The sequence below is a fragment of the Enhydra lutris genome, unplaced genomic scaffold, assembly GCF_002288905.1.
Source record: "Enhydra lutris kenyoni isolate GAN:26980312 unplaced genomic scaffold, ASM228890v2 scaffoldscaffold38, whole genome shotgun sequence".
NCBI classification, from domain to species: Eukaryota; Metazoa; Chordata; class Mammalia; order Carnivora; family Mustelidae; genus Enhydra; species Enhydra lutris.
Genome location: NW_019154122.1, coordinates 1,930,698 through 1,947,732, shown reverse-complemented (window position 1 = coordinate 1,947,732; position 17,035 = coordinate 1,930,698). Strand labels below are relative to the sequence as shown.

The 17,035-nt window shown below is 48.3% G+C and overlaps 1 protein-coding gene across 1 annotated transcript in view; it reads left to right on the top strand.

Moving 5' to 3' along the window:
• Positions 1-17,035, top strand: part of LOC111154866 (NIPA like domain containing 3) — a 51,056-nt gene that overhangs the window by 19,898 nt on the left and 14,123 nt on the right. The window contains exons 3-7 of the mRNA XM_022514800.1: positions 5,524-5,592; positions 7,108-7,279; positions 9,930-9,989; positions 12,589-12,734; positions 16,738-16,834. Coding sequence (XP_022370508.1) covers positions 5,524-5,592; positions 7,108-7,279; positions 9,930-9,989; positions 12,589-12,734; positions 16,738-16,834 — 544 coding nt within the window. The remainder of the gene's footprint in view (positions 1-5,523; positions 5,593-7,107; positions 7,280-9,929; positions 9,990-12,588; positions 12,735-16,737; positions 16,835-17,035) is intronic.

Below are 17,035 nucleotides of genomic sequence, written 5' to 3'. Positions count from 1 at the left end.
ACAAGAAAGACATCTTGCACTATGTGACAAAATGGATGAACCTTGAGGACATAATGCTAAGAAAAATAAGTGCTGTGGGCTAAATATTTGTCACCAGCTCTCCTCCCCATTTTTATGTTAAAGCCCTAATCCCCAGTGTGATGTTTTGGAGGTAGGGCCTTTGGAGATAATTAGGTTGTGAAGGTGCGGCCCTCATGAATGAGATTAGTGCCCTTGTAAGAAGGAACAAAGAGGGGGATAATCTCTCTCTACCATGTGAAGGGACACGAAGATGGTGTCCAGCTGCAGACCAGGAAGAGAACTCTACGCAGGAATAGAATCAGCCAAAACCTTGATCTTGGACGTCCCCTTCCTCTAGAACTGTGAGAAGTAAATGTTTATTAAGTCACCCAAAGGACAAGCACTGCATGATTCCCCCTCTGTGAGCTGTCTACCAGAGTCAGACTCAGAATCAGAGAGGAGGATGGTGGTTGCTGGGGCAGGAGGGTGGGGAAGCGGGAGTTGCTAATCAACAGGCATGAAGTCTCAGTTACAGAAGATGAACACGTTCTAGAGATCCTTGTGCGTGTAGTTAACAGTACTACACCACACACCCAAGTTGTTAAGAAGGTAGATCTTATGTGACATGTTCTTACAATAAGGTTGTTTTAAGAAACAAAGAATGTGGGCAGGGCTTAGCAGCAAGGGCTCATCTTTGCTCCATATAGTATCATCTGTGGTGTTGGGCGGAGGCCAGGGCTGGAGCTGGAGAATCCAAGATGGAATCACTCATGCCTGGAGCCTCAGCCAGGTTGACTTATTCAGCTGGCCGTTGGCTGAGATGGCTGGGCCTGTCTCTTCTCCGGGTGTCGACCTGACCCTCTTGTGTATCTGTTTGGTCTTCCACAGGGCGCCTCTCTCTTCTTATGGATAGATTGGACTTCTTTATATGTGGTTGAGTTTCCTTCTGTGCAAAAGTAGAAGTTACAGGGCCTGAGCCCAGAAGTCCCCCACCCTCAACTCCATGTCATGCTGTTGATCACAAACCCATCCAGATTCAAGTGGTGGGAGGGAAAGTTCCCCACTCTTGATGGGAGTTGTGAGAGAAATGGCTGGCGGCCATCACTGCTATTTACTACAAATGTTAACCCCAACTTTGGGACAGTGTAATTGTGAGGGTATAATGGCGAAGGTCTTGCCTCTCCACCAGGTTTCCACTGACACCACCCAGTAGGAGAAGGGTGTTTCATTGCTGCTTGCTGGGGGTAGAAGACCAGGCTCCCCGCGTGGGCTCTTCTCACTCTGTGGGGCCGGGGGGGTAGGGAGGAGGGCATGCCTCATCCCTGGACCTCATATCCCTCCTTGGTCTTCTCTCATAGTCCCAGCATGTGAGTTGAGGAGCCCTGTGATAACCGTGAAAGGTTGGAAATGTAGGCCCCCTACTTGGCTTATGCTGGTGTGGGATGGGTGGGTATCATCTTCTTTTCCTGTGATGTTTGGAACAGCACTTGTCTTAAAGTTTTCTGTCTTGCTTGGTGGCTCGTCTCCTGGTCTTTTGACTAAAGAGCCCATGCTCTCTTAGAGCTTTTTCGTCTATACCCGTTGATACTCCCAGCTTGCCTGCTTCTTCAGCTGCAAGTTTGAAGTATGTGAGGTGAAGAGAAGACCCAGGGAACCTGCCATGGTGCTGTTCCTCAGGCCCCTAGCTCCCCACCCTGTCTTCTCTCCACCTTTCAGAGTTGTCTTGTGTTTCCCTTATATATAATGTCCAATTTATATATAATGTCCAATTTATATATAATGTCCAATGCAGGAAGCATAGGGAAAAGTAAGTCTACTCCATCTTGGTGGAAGCAGAAGTTCTGTAATTTGGTTTTTAAATTGAAAGGAATAACAGAATTTATTGTAGGTAAACAGCACTGAACTATTTAAGAGCATAATCATATAATCATAAGTTCAATTTATTAAACTTCTAAGAATTTCATGGTTCCTTAGTAAGATTTTTTTTTAAATAAACTAGATTCATGAATCTGTTACTTTAAGGCAAATATAATTTTTTTAAGAAATCAAAGTGATACAGGTAGCCTTTTTTTGTCTGCAGAAGCCACCCCTCTAAGAAAAGAAAGAAGAAGAAATAAACATTCATGTTTACTAGGAATTGAACTAAGTATATACCTGTTCCCAGACTGCGTACGGTGAAGCATTGACTCAGTTAGGCTCTGTGGGGCAAGTAACAGAAACCAGCTCTTAAGCAAAAAAGACTGTGGGACTGCTCCCGGAACGGAAGGAAGAGCCAGGGAAGCAGGCTTCTGGAAGTCACAGGCACCAGGATGGCTCCTGGGGCCTGACTTGCCCAGGCCTGGCCTTGGGCAGCAATGAGCCCAGACTTCTTTCAGCCTTCATGCTTCTCTATTCAAGATTTGGACCCCAGAGGGACACCTGGAGGGCTCGGTCAGTGAAGCGTCTGAGTCTTGATTTCAGCTTAGGCCATGATCTCCAGGTTGTGATTTCAAGCCCCGTCTCGGACTCCATGCTGAGTGCTGAGTGTGGAGCCTGCTTAAGATTCTCTGTCTTCCTTTGCCCCTCCCCCACAACTGGCAGGCTCTCTCTCTCTTAAAAAAAAAAAAGTGTGTGTGTGTGTGTGTGTGTGTGTGTGTGTGTGTGCGCGCGCGCACGCGCACATGCATGCACATATGCATAGGTGTATGTTTATATACATATAGATCCAGAGAGGGTTTCTGACCTGGTCATAGGCCCATCGTGGTCCAGGAGAGGATGAAGCACTCGGAATGACAGTCCCCACAAGACCATACAAGGGGAAGTTGGGGGCATGGGGGGGTGCTTACAGCAAAATCAGGGTGTTATTACCAGAAGAAAAAGAACGTGGTTAAGATGGCAGGTGTGAGGATCACAGATGTCTGCAGACTAAAAGTTCTAGAGCCTCATAGGTTTGGGACACCTGGGATGGACAATGAGGACCCACCTGTGGGCCTCCAAGCAGTGGACCGAGGATCCAGTGTTTCCCAAACTCACTTAACCATGTTGTGCTTTTTGCCTCAGAGCTCCATTGACCTCTCTAGGAACCCAGTTAGGGAAACCCTGGCCTGGTTGATCTCCAGTGACCCTTTGAGCTCTGAGATCCTGTGATCCTACAGGACAGACATGGCTTCTGCTTGATTCTGTCTGAGAAGAGACAACAAAACACATAGAACAGAGATGGCGAAGGATCAAGGAAGTACAGCTCAGGCTATGAGAGCCATCTTGGGAAGAAGTGGAAGCCAGCTCCCTTGGGTCCATGAGATGCCCTCAGTGACCTTCTATTAATGAGTTGTTGTATGAAGTGAAATAAATATAAGTCAGTTTCCTGCCTGCCCTGGTCCTTCACTTGCTTTTCATTGGCAGTCTGGCCCTGACCCAGAGCTTAGGTGAGGGCTGGAAGGCCCCTTGGAGGCTATCTGGGCCACCATCTACATTTTCCAGACAGGGACATACAAGCCTGATGAGGGGAAGGGACTCATCTAAGGTCATGCTGTGATGAGGCAGCAGAGCTAAAACTAGAACCCATGTCTCCGGGCTCCCCGCTCAATGTCTTTCCTTTATTCTGCAATGCTGCACCTTGCTGGGGACAAAGTCAAGGACAGCCATGGTGGCTTCCATCCGTAGACGCCCCCTCCCTCCTTCTACCCTATCTCATAGCCGACTGCCTTCTTAGTTGTCTAGGCCCTCAGCATTCCAGGGAAGAGGGGAGCAGAGGGGACAGAGGGTTGACTTCCTGCCTTATGCTTGCTAATTACCTGTCTCTCAGATGAACTGCCAAGACTGTGTTTGCCTTGTTTACTCTTGGTTTGCTAGCACCCAGCCCAGGCCTTGCAGAGCTGGCCAATTTCACAGGGAGGGCGGCCAGATGGGAAAACCTCTAGAGCAAAAGGGGAGTTGAAAAAGGCCCATCCTGGACCAGGAGGATTCATATTTGGCTAAGAGAACATTCTTTGGTGTTTAGTGGTGAAAAAAAAACCCTGGAGGGCCTGCGGGGGACGTAGTATAGTGTGGTTTCCATGCTGAGGCAAGTGCCCTTTGACTCGGCAGTCCTCCTAAGAATGTATCCCAAGGGAGTAATCCTCATAAATGTTCAAAAATGCATGTACTAGATATTCGATCACAGCGGTGTTTAAAAAAAAAACAAAAACGGCCCAAGTATCCAATAGTGGAGAAGCAATGATATAAAATATAGCATATCAAATGACGAATTATTTGGTATTTATTAAAAATGATGAATTAGGGGCACCTGTGTGGCTCAGTTGGTTAACAGTCTGACTTTGGGTCAGGTCATGATCCCAGGGTCCTGGGATTGAGCCCTGTGTCAGGCTCCATGCTCAGTGGGACATCTGCTTCTTCTCTTCCTTGGCCCCTTCCCCCCAATTCACACTCTCTTGCTCTCTCATTTCTCTCAAATAAATAAATAAAATCCTTTTTTTTAAAGATTTTATTTATTTGACAAAGAGAGAAATAGCCAGAGAGGGAACACACGTAGGGGGAGTGGGAGAGGGAGAAGCAGGCTTCCCACTGAGCAGGGAGCCCAATGTGGGCCTCCATCCCAGGACCTGGATCATGACCTGAGCCGAAGGCAGACACTTAACAACTGAGCCACCCAGGCGCCCCTACAATAAATAAAATATATTTTTTTTAAATGATGAATTAAATATGCCTGACGGGAATGTGTTTATAATTTCTTAAGTAAAGGAACTGGTTATAAAACAGATCATAATCTTATTTTTACAAAATAAACTAACATTTTCATTCATATCTGAATTTATGGACAGAAAAAAAATTTACAAGAACAAGAAAAAAGTTTATAAGAACAAAATGTCTGTAGTAGTTAGCTCTGGGTTGAGAATTACAGGTGGCTTTTCTGTTTTGTTGTGATTTTTACTCTTCCTGTCATTTCTTTGTATTTCCTGATTATTGTACGATGAATATATGCCTAGTAATTGTCTTTTGAAGTTAAAAGAAGATGCCATGCTAAAGAATTTGAACTTTATTTTTAAGGTGACAGAAGTTAAACGTTTATAAATGAAATCATTAAAAATGCCAGGAGCGAATTAGCCAGTTTAAAGAGTCTCATTGAGACCCCTCTGGGAACATGAAGAGTCCATTGATTAAATGGCAAATAGTACCCCCACCTGTGTTTCTCTTATAAATTCCAGTTTCTGAATGTTGCTTGTGTGCACAAGACTGCACGAGTCAGTGCAGTAAGGAAAGAGCAGAGCAGGTTAAGGCCTTATCGGGTCATTGTGACCCTGGACCCAGGACAGTTGCTTTCTGGAAGTGTCCAGCTCAGGGCGGTGTTTTGTAAACCAACAAGGTAGCCACATTAACCTTGAGTAGTAAACAGTAAAACTCCAATAGCAGGTCTGGGATGTGGCTTTGTGGCAGATGTCTTTCTGGTTTTGTTTTGGGACAGCGAAGGGTGGGGTTTCTTCTGCGTCCCTGGGGCCCTTTGGCTTAGACCCAGCTCACATCTGCTCCTGGGAACTTTCCTTGCAGGAGAACTTGATCGGCGCCCTTTTGGCGATTTTCGGGCACCTTGTGGTCAGCATTGCGCTTAACCTACAGGTAAGTCTCAGTCACAAGCACTGTCTGGGGGCAGAGATACAGCTGGTCAGCCGGGGGGTCTGGTGCGGGCCCAGCTGCCTCCTCGCTGCGGGACGTTGCCCCCCTCCATTCCTGGGCTGGGCCTTGGGCAATCCCCTGTGGTTGTTCCAGAATCTCTCTTGATTCTTTGCCCCCACGTGATCCCCTACCGCCCTCAACTCTGATGACGGCGTACTCCGTGACTTAGACTTTCCTGGGGTGCCCTGGAGCCACTGAGCTGGTCCACAGCTGTGGTTTGATGCACGCTGATAGATTGGGGAGCTCCTGAGGGCGCCCCGGAAACTGGTTCCATGGACATGTGTGAATTGGGTGGCAGCCATGATGGTGGTTGCCCCGCTGGGGCAGTTTTCAGCCGGTGGGGGACAGGAGTCCGTGCATAAATGCCCAGGCTGCCATCCTGTGGTTCACAGGGTTTCCCAGTGGGTCCCCCATGGGATGAGCCCCCTGCTGCCCAGGACACTCATTCTGCACCCTCCACTGGTGTGCTCCCTTCTCTGGCTCACCTTCCCACTCCCTTACGATGCCTCCGGAAATCACGTCCTCCCAAGTCCAGTCTCAGGGACTGCTCTGGGACACCCTGACTGAGGCTTGACGCCTGCAGACGGGTTAATTCCCACAGCACGTTGGCCCGCTCCTCTCCGCCTGCACTGCCCAGCTTCGGGTTGTGGAGGGGCGCCCTCCCTCCCCAGATCAGAGATGTGAACACACACAGGTAACCCGGTACCTTTCAGCGCCACGCACGCCCGTGTGCCCGGAGTGTACCAGTGTGTTTCGGAGGCCGCATGGTCTTCTGGCCGCTTGTCTGGTTCATGCTTTGCTTTATACAGAGTGGTCTCTCTGCTTCCGCATCCACTCGGTTGCAGCTCCCATCACGGTCCTTCCCCCCTGCAAGTGGGAGCTGTGGTCCGCTAAGTGAGCATGACTGCCTTGCTCTCCTTGGTCACCTCCCTACTTTCTATGTCCCAAGTGCGCATTTCCAGAACAAAGACTATTGGCCATGCCTGGGCCAAGTATCCACCTGAGGGAGGGCAGGGTCCACGGATGCCCCTGGGACTGCCCAGCAGAGTTCATGCTCATCTATAGAAGGGAGTGCAGCCAAACAGACACCCTGAGCATGGGGACTCTGGGGCACTGCTGTGAGAGGGAGATACTTAACCCAAAGCCAGGGGAACCTGGGATGGCGTCCTCAACTCCGGCTCCCGCTCCAGACTGCACGCTGCCTGTGCTGTGCATTAGAAATGCACATTTCCAGGTCTCCCCAGGGAGTGTCTGAGGCTTCCCGGCCAGTCTGAGAACTGCTGTCTTAAGAGTGACAGCCTGGCATTGAGATCGGGACTGCTTGCCTCTTCTCTGAGCTGGAACTCCAAAAAAACACATCTTCCCAAATAAAAGTGGGTGGTAGATTTAGGATACAGATGTCATAGCCTCTTTTTCCCAAAATCTCTGGGCAAATCACCTTCTTTCTTGGATTTCTAGAAGTACTGCCACATCCGCCTGGCAGGCTCCAAGGACCCCCGAGCCTATTTCAAGACCAAAACATGGTGGCTGGGCCTGTTCCTGATGCTGCTGGGCGAGCTGGGCGTGTTTGCCTCCTATGCCTTCGCTCCGCTGTCGCTGATCGTGCCCCTCGGTGCCGTCTCCGTGATAGGTAAGACCGGGGTCCCTCCCCGCCACTGCTACTCCCTGGGACCCATACACCTGGGCCACCACCATACTCAGCAAACAAAGCAGCTTCTGCTTGGTAATGTCGCTGACTCTTACAAAGGGCTTCATACACGCCGGCCTGGTGCAAAGCACTTTACAGATATTAATTCCACTCCTCCTTTTTGAGGGTGACACTGTCACGATCCCCACTTTACAGATGAGGAACTAGGGGTACAGCGTGGCAGGGTTGGGGTACAGGATGGTCTGGCTCCATAATCTGTTTAAGACTCAGAAACTTTATCAGAATTACTTTCTATTCCCACTGCAGAAGGAAGATACAAACATGAAGCTTTCATCCCAGCACTGTCAGGACAACCTGAGCTTTCGTAGGATTCAGACAGCTTACCCTCTAACAGACATGCCTTCCACTGAGGCTCTGATCTTTTTGCATCAGCTGATATCACGACTGAAGCATTGGTCACTTTCTCACCTGCCGTTTCTCTGTGATCTCTGTAATCCCCAAACCAGTGTCTCAGAGCATTTGAACCAAGGAAAAGATAAAGGAGCTTTGATATTTGTGTTCCACAAATTAAATAGCATTAGGGGAAAAAAAATTTTTCTTCTTAAATAAAAGATGTTAGTAGATTAGTGAACACAGGAGCGGGGACCATGAACTTGCGTTGAAATGTTCCCTTCTGCTTGCTGGCAGGCCCCACATGGCCTGGAAGCCCTTCCCTGCTCTTAAAGGAAAAAGTGGCATTTTGAGTAGTCTTTTTCCTTCTGGAGTTAAGAGGGCATCTTCTACCCCACGGATAAGGGCAGCAACCACGCTCCCGGCCTGTGCCCGTGGCAGACGTCATCAGTCAGGCAGGGGGTCCCTTAGTGAGAATTCTCAGAGTTTCAGGCAGTCCCCCCAATGACCAGAAGTTGGCAAAGAAGTGGAAACCTGTTGCTTTTCCCGATCCCACGAAGAGTCCCCCTCTTTCTTGACCTGGGTTTGTACCTCACGGCCCACAAGACGAGTGAGGTCCTCCAACATGCTGTGTTTTTATCCACACAATATTGTTGTAAAATATAACCTGACCATAGAGTTGAGGGTCCAGGAGTAGGGGCTGATTGGGCGATGGGCATGAAGGAGGTCTGATATAACAAGCACCGATGAGTCACTAAATCCTGCCCCCTGAAAGTAACAATACAGTATACATTAGCAAAGTTGAATTTAAATAAAGAATATTTTTAAAATAAAAAATATAATAGTTTTAATAATTTAGTAATAATAATAAAATATAATCCGAGTGCCTTTAGTTGAGGCGAGTAGCTTTCCCCAGTCCCAGCCTTTCCTTGTGTTCTCTGGCCCACTTTCTACGTCTGTATTTTGGGTCCGCCCTGACCGGGATTGAGGTTCATCCTCTGCCCGCAGCTGACCTCTGAAAAGGCTTTGGAACCTCTCCCCACAATGAGAAACAGGTGATCGAGTGACAAAGTGCTTTAAATCATTGCCTCCGAATTTTAATACTTAGTAATTCTCACAATCAAATTCTTAAACATAAGAGACTGAAGTAGAACAATGGATTCTCAGACACCAGCAGCTAGAAATTGAGGGGCTCTCAGAGCTTCTTAAGTCACCCAGTAAAAAGCAGTACTAAAAACAAATAATAAAGTAATCGCCACCATTTGTTGCGTACCTATTACTTATCAGTCACTATCCCAGGTACTTCAATAATAATAATAGCTCAGTTATCAAGTATTTACTGTGGACACATGATTTACATGCACTTTCTCATTGAGTTGCCCTTTAAGCTCAGAGAAGGGGGTGCTTTCAGCGGTGTGCTGATGAACCAACATTCAGAGAGGGAGAAAATGAGAGAGGAAAAAGAAGAGGATAAGGCAGTGGGGGAAGGGAGGGAGGGAGAAAAAAAGGAGGAAAGGAAGGGGAAAGTGGGAAAGGAGAATAGGAAGACCCCATGTGTAGTGTTTCTGATTTATACGGTGTAAAGACCACCACCATGGTTGCCCATGCGACAGTGGGTTCCTCAGTATTTAACAAGCAGCAAGCTGGCCTGAGCTGGATCCAAACTGAGACTCACAGGTAGTGACTCACCCCAGAACACACAGAGCTGAGAATAGCCATCCAGGTCTCTTCCCAGTAATGCCAGCCCCATCCCTCCAGGCAGTGACCAGGAAGTCTGAGAAGGAGACAGAAGAACCATGGGGAGAATGTCAGAGCTAGTCACAGCAATGGAAGGAGCGAGGGCCCTGGGGTCCAGCAGTCCTTACCAGTTGCATGGTCCTGACCAGCACCCTCACTTTTCCCAGCCTCAGTGTCCCGTGTTTCAGATGGGAATAATAACGGCACCCACCTTGGGTAGACATGCCAGAAATAACCTGTGCAAATGATCTGTCACACTGCAAGTACTCCACACCAGTGCTCCCGGACTTGTAGAAATCCTCAGGAAGACTCAGAGAGGAGCCTCCCTTTCTGAGATGGGAAAAGAGAGGAACCAGAAGGACTGAGTTTGGGGGAGCAGGAGGGAGAGGGTAGGAAGTACCAAACCCTAAGGCAAATGAGTCTATCCTAGGGCCTAGGCAAAGGGACTCCACTGGACTGAGAGCAGCCTCCATTTTCTTTTCCTTGTGCTTTTATTTTTTTGTAGCTAGCGCCATCATAGGAATCATATTCATCAAAGAAAAATGGAAACCCAAAGACTTTCTGAGTAAGTTCACCAATTTGAGCCCCTGTTCTTAATTCTGTGCTTGTGCTATTTTGTTTTGTTTTGTTTTTTCATTATAAAACCAGCTCACCCCAATTTAGAGATCATCTGTCTCCTGCTCCCTTCTGTGCTGTGTAGTCCACCCTTATAGGGCTCCTGAGAGCTGGGCTTTTTAATCAGTAGTTCCCAAATCTGGCTACACAGCAGAATCATCTGTGAGACTTCTTAAAAGGAGCTTGATTTCATTCCACTCAATCAATATTTATTGAGCATCCATTGTTGGGATTTTAGGAGGCCTGATAAAAGGCACCCTCTTTATTTAAATGAGTTCTGAAGTGAATGGGAAGCTTGGAGGTCAGGAGTCATTCTTTATTACTTGTACAAGCTGGATGAGAGCTTACGGGTTAAACATGCAGCCAGATGAACTTGCTCACGCAGCCAGGTTTGGGAACCACTGTTCTGAATCATGGGTACAGGATGGGGGCAAGATGGGGCCAGGTGGCTGGAAAAGAAAAGAATCTTTCACTGAAAAAAGAAGAGTTAATATACGATGCCAAGACCAAAAGACTCAGAGTGATTTGCAGTAGTCCTGATGGCAGAACGGTGGGGGGAGGGGGGGATGCAGGGGTAGCTGGGCTGGTTCTGAGGCCAGTGTAGTTTTATGTCCCTTCCAGGCTCACTCTAGAAAGTCCTGGTATAAGAGACATGCTAGTTCAGGCAGTGCCCTATGCGAATTTTAAAAAGATACCCTCTTTGGGCATCTGTGGTTCCATGGGCACATGCCTTGGTGAGCAGAGCATGGGCTAGATTTTAGCCTACGGGCTAAGGTGCTTTTATGCAGTGAGCAACTTGTACAACTGTACATGGCTGTCCTGCCTAAAGTTTTATTAAATTCAGCAGTCACCCAATGCTAGACCTGTGCTGTACACCACAGGCATGGAGATGAGTAAGACCTTTCCCTCCCTGAAAAAAACAGACTCTTGTATCTTAGCACAGGACTCATTACTAAGTTTAACCGTGGTTCATTCATTCATTGAAAAACTGAACAACTGTTTTGAGGGCACCTTATGAGGCCTAGAATGAAAATTAAAGACATAAAAATGTATCACATTTTTGGGAGACCATGGAATGAAATATGTAGATAGTTCTATCCAGAAATATCCAGAGGCTTGTGGTCACTGTGTGTAGCTCAGAACTCACAGCCCTTCTCAGCTTGCCCGGGTCTGGGCTGGACTTCAAGTGGCTTTTCACAAAATCCACAAGGTTCAGATGGAGTGTGACAGGACCCAGGGGAAGAGTCAGGAAACTCCCAGGCCTCCCTAACAGTGTCCAACAGGTCTGTGGAATAGAACATTGATAGTCCTTTGGACCGGTCCCTTGGGATGAGATTAACTAGCAGATGGGAAATGATAAGGTCATTTTTAAAAGGTGCATGGTAGGCTCTGAAGGTTTGCTTGTGAGGTTTTGTTGTATTTGGTTTTTTTTATATTGCCCATAAAGTGATTCTGACTTTAAAACCTTCCCTGTAAAATGCACACTGAAACCATGATTCAGTAGCAGAATGGCTGCTCTGAAGGAGAAAAAGAGGCAGTTCTACTCTAATGCTCTCCCAGCAGGAATGGAAATGGAGTTTGGAAAACCATTTGACAGTAACTACGAAACTGAAGGTCCACCTGTCCCCTGACTGGGGAATTCCCACTCCTAGTTTTATACCCAGCAGAAACAGGGGCAGTGTGTTTTCCAAATGACACGCACAAGGATGCCCATAGCGACAGTATTTGTTATAACCCTGGGGAGCATTCAAACACACATGAGCAGCATATGGATAAATATGGGTGTGGATATGGGAAGGGATAAATTGTGTTCACATGCCGTACGGGTGTGAGAACGAAGGAAACACCCCCATACTCCACACGAGGATACAAGTGAATCTTACAAACTCACAAACATCTTATGTGAACACGGACACAAGAAATCATATAGCTTGAGTCCACGTAGAGAAAGTTCAAAACCAGGCCAACTCTCAGTGCTGGCAGAAGTCAGTGTTACCCTGGGGCTGTGGCCTAGTGATTGGAAGGGGACACAAGTGAGGACGTCGGGGTCCTGCTAATGTTCCCTTTCTTGACCTGGGTTGTGGTTACATTGGGTGTGTTCTCCTTGTAAGAATTCGTGGAGTACTTGTTGGCATACATGCTACACTCTCGCTAAAATTTTTTAACATTATATGTAATTTTTTTTAAGATTTTATTTATTTATTTATTTATTAGAGAAAGCACAAGTAGGGGGAACAGTAAAGGGAGAGAGAGAGGCAGAGTCCCTGCTGAGCAAGGAGCCCCACACAGGGATCGATCCTAGAACCCTGGGATCATGACCTGAGCTGGAGGCAGTTGCTTAACTGACTGAGCCACCCAGGCGTCCCTAAATGTTATCATTATTTTTTATATGAATGTCATTTTTTAAAATAACAATAAGGGAGATGATCTATTTGTGAGGTGAAGAAAAACCAAAAATAGCGGGTCATCACGTGTTGCTCTAGAAACACATACGGGCCTGAAGCCTGCACCTGTGGTGAGCCTGTGACAGCCTCCCCCCTTTCCTGCAGGGCGCTACATTTTGTCCTTCGTTGGCTGTGGTCTGGCCATCGTGGGCACCTACTTGCTGGTGACATTCGCACCTAACAGCCACGAGAAGATGACAGGCGAGAACATCACCAGGCACCTCGTGAGCTGGCCTTTTCTCTTGTACATGGTAAGAGAAGCCCTTGGTCCTACCCGTGATGGCAGGAGGGAGTATCAGGTCCTAAAACCCAGGAACCTGAACCTCCAGGAATAGGGGATTCGAGTGACGCATGATGTATTTCCCAGCACCAAAGACCGTGCTTGTGAGGAGTATGGAGTTCATGGGAAAATGCTTTTTTCACTTACGTTCCAAGTAATGTCTACATCGGCATAGATAATATGATAATCTTAGTTCTTAGTTTTGGACTGTAGGTCTGTAAGTAGAATGTGTTGCTAAAGGACTGGATGGAAGATCAGCAATTCCATCCATGGTTGTCTCTGGGAGCTGGAATTATGATTGAGTTTTCATTTCACTTTTGTCTTTATGCACCACCCAAAATTTCTACAGTGAGCATTTAAGACTTTTATGGTAAGAAAACAGTTAAAATTTTAAACAGTAAAATTTGTGTTGTTTATTTTTTTCCTGGTATCCCACAGCTGATAGAAGCTGATAGAAACACAGGAGACTCTGAAATGGTCTCCTAAACTCCCAGGCCCACTTGTGTCCCGTGTTAGGTCTACAGATAAACTGATGGAGGAAGCATGTAAGGTATTTGATCAAGCTACTGCTGTAGATTCCTGTTCCCAGCCAGGCACTGTGCAAAACACTTTTTAAAAAAAATTTTTTTTAAGATTTTATTTATTTATTTGACAGAGATCACAAGTAAGCAGAGAGGCAGGCAGAGAGAGAGAGAGGAAGGGAAGCAGGCTCCCTGCTGAGCAGAGAGCCCGATGTGGGGCTCGATCTCAGGGCCTTGGGATCATGACCCCAGCTGAAGACAGAGGCTTTAACCCACTGAGCCACCCAGGTGTCCCAGTGCAAAATACTTTCTTACATACCATCTCAAATCCTCCCAACCGCCCTGTAAGGTAAATGTTTTTCTCCCCATTTTATGGATGAGACAACTGAGCTCAGGGAAGTTGGCTGACTGCCCAGAGTCCCATGAGAGCAGAGCTGGATTCGAGGCCAGCTTGGCCTGCTAATGAAGGTGGTCACTGTTTTTCCTCTGACACGAACAGCCTAGCAGTGCTCTACAGGCCTGGAATGTTCTTTCTCCTTAGTTTGCTCATGAGGCAGAGAATAGATTTCTCCAGGATTGAGCCTGAGTCACCTCCCTGCCTCTAGCCAGCCCCAGCATACACCTGTGGTCCTGGGTGGGGTGGAGAAACGGCTGCAGGACAGAGCCAGAGAACAACCGCTTCAGAAAAAGCTTAACCCCCAGAACACAGACTTCTCTCAGGGAGCCCTGAGCTTGAATCTGTGCTGTGTGACCTCACCCAAGTCACCTACCTGGAAGCTGGAAGCAGGTGGGAGCCACTGGACCAGAGCTGGTGGCTGGGAGACGCGAGGTGGTGTGGAAATCACCCATCCCTCAGCAGAGGCCCAGTTATCCCTCAGTTTGTCTTCCTTCCTCGTGTCTGCGAGGCGGTGCTACTGGAACCAAACTCAAGGGGGGTGGCTGCTGGGGGTGCGTTAAATGGACCACAATCCGAGGAAGTGTTGAAAGCAAAGAACTTTCCTTCCTTGTCACAAGTAAGGAGACAGGAAGATCACTGTCAGAGCACTGTCTCCCCTTGGGGTTACTGCAGGAAGCTTTTATGCAGCGTGCTAGGGGGCAGGGGTGGAGAGCTTGGCATCTTAAGAAACTTACACATCTTCGCTCCTTCCGCACTTAGGTTTAACTGCGCATGCTCTGCATGTCCGCATGCTGGTGCATACATTGTAAGTTCAAAAAAATGGCGGAAAACCCCTCCCGTAGAAGGAGATCTTGGTATTAGAAGGAGCCAGAGGTGATTTCTAGGGCAACTGAGGGGGTTGCCCTGCAGGCATTGATCTCGGTGTGGCTCCCGCAGCGGGGTAGCCTGCGGAATCCCTGCCCACACTGCTGCTTGGTGGGAGCTATTTTTTCTGCCAAACAAACCCATTCTTGCCCTGCGTTTGTCCCTTCTCCGTCCCCCCGATGGCTTTCAGTCCTCTGAACTGAGTAACTCTCTGTTGTGCCCTAACACTGCCAGCTAGAGAGATCTGGCCCCAGCAGATTCAGTCATTGTTTGTTTTGTTGTCTGCTGGGTGCCAAACAGCGGGGACGCGGGGCTGACGGTAGGGGCGCTGGCGAGCACAGCGTAGCAGAGAGAGGGGATGGCGTCCAGGCTCGGTGTCCTACACCAGACGCTTATGTCACCGCGTGTGTCAACTGTACTTCAGGAAAGAAAGAAAGATAGAAAAACAGGAAGGGGAGAGAGGGTGGGAGGGAGGAGAGAGACATGCTCCCAGGACTCAAGGTCACCCACACCGCCCTCTCGCATCAGAAGGCTGAGCGCTCTTCCCAGGCTCATTTAAGCATCATGAAGAATGATTGGCAAACTGGGCACGCCCGATGGTTAGGGATGTGGATGCGTCATTTACCTGCTTGATGGTGTATTCTGCAGCGATTAAAGATAATTATGACAACTTCATAAAATATGGGAATTGGTTTGTGGTGACTAAAAATGGCCCAGCACAAAATTATGCATTCCACTATGACGACAAGCAGATAAAATATGTATTCCTGGGGGTGCCTGGATGGCTCAGTCCTTAAGCGTCTGCCTTCTGCTGGGGTCATGATCCCAGGGTCCTGGGTTCTAGCCCCACATGGTGCTCCCTGCTTGACAGGAAGCCTGCTTTCCCCTCTTCCACTCCTCCTGCTTATGTTCCCTCTCTTGCTGTGTCTTTCTCTGTCAAATAAAATCTTTTTTTAAAAAAAATATGTATTCCTGGCCACAAAGACAGGAAGAAACAGGAAAATGAAAACAGCCAGATGGTTTTTTTTTAATGGTCTCTAATTAGGAATTTTAAAAATTTTCAAATACCCATTAGTTCTTCTGCGTTGGTTGTTATGATAAATAAACTCCGGTAAGAGGTTGGGGTAGGCAAATGGGACCGCGCCAAGGTCAAAGTTTGCTGCTATTGTTTTGCTGGGCGCTGGTGCTGGTCTGACTTCTTGGGAAAATGTTGCCAAATGTCTGGGCCCTTGAGGAGTAGAAAGGACAGTTGTTAAGTCAAGGCGGGAACTCCCACTTCACACTTGTGCATGTCTAGCAGGAAGATTCTATTGACTGAGCGCCTTTTAAGCCCCAGGCCCTGGGCTTCCCTCGTTCAGGTGGTGTAGCCTTGTGGAAAATACATGGGGCCTGGAGGCAGACTGTCCAGGTTCAGATCCTGGCTCTGCCCTTTTATTAGCTTCAGATTGTGATCGTGCCTACTTCATAGAATCATTGTGCTGATTGAGTGAGTTTAGCGTAGATACGATGTTTAGAACGGTGCCTGGTATGTTTATGAGTTCGTTAAGTATTAGCAGTGATCGTGACCCTGCAAAGGAAGAATCATCCCCATTTCACGGATTGGGTAACTGAGGTTTAGAGAAGCTAAGTGCCTGGCCCAAGGTCACACAACTATTTTAGTAGTGGATCTGGTTTCAAACTTGGCCTCCCTGACTGCAGATGTCCTTGTCTCCCCCCCCACCCCAGCACCGAGCCGCACCCACCGGAGGTGTGGTTAGGGGATGGGGACGTGAATACCTATCTACTTGCCCCAGGGAGCTCATCTCCTCAGTGAGCCAGTGACCCTCTCTTTGACCGACCTTCAGGGGTCACCCGCAGAGCAGCAAAGTGGAAAGAAACCTTCCCAGCCAGATCCTGGCCATCCATGACCGGCTGTGTGTGTGTGTACGGCCGGCACAGCGCCCTCAAAGCTCAGAGGTGAGCTCCTTGTCGGTGTTACCCAAGGGGCAGAGATTGCCGCAGAGTTCATTCTGAATCCCTTCCTTTTCCATGAAGTCTGTCCGTGGTTTGGGAAATGCTGACTGTTCAGGTCCCTTTCAGTGCTAAGGGTTGGTGACTCCAGCAGCATCAGCCCCAGTCCAGTCCACCAGCATCTCCCAGTCTTCCCCTCATCGCGCCCGCCCCGCTGACCACCCGCTTGCTGCTTCCCATAGCTTGTGGAGATCATCCTGTTCTGCTTGCTGCTCTACTTCTACAAGGAGAAGAACGCCAACAACATCATCGTGATTCTTCTCCTGGTGGCGTTACTGGGTAAGTGGGGGTCCGGGTGGTTGAGTGTGGCCACCGTCCCATAGCACCACGAGGTCCCCGTGGACAGGAAGTGGCTTCCATCAGTCCTGTCAAATACCCAGAGTCCCCTACGTGCCAGGAACAGTGCTGGAAACTGGCCACAGGGGTGAACAAGGCAGACAGCCCCCTGCCCTCGGGGGTTCTCCGTTCCGAAGGCAGGAA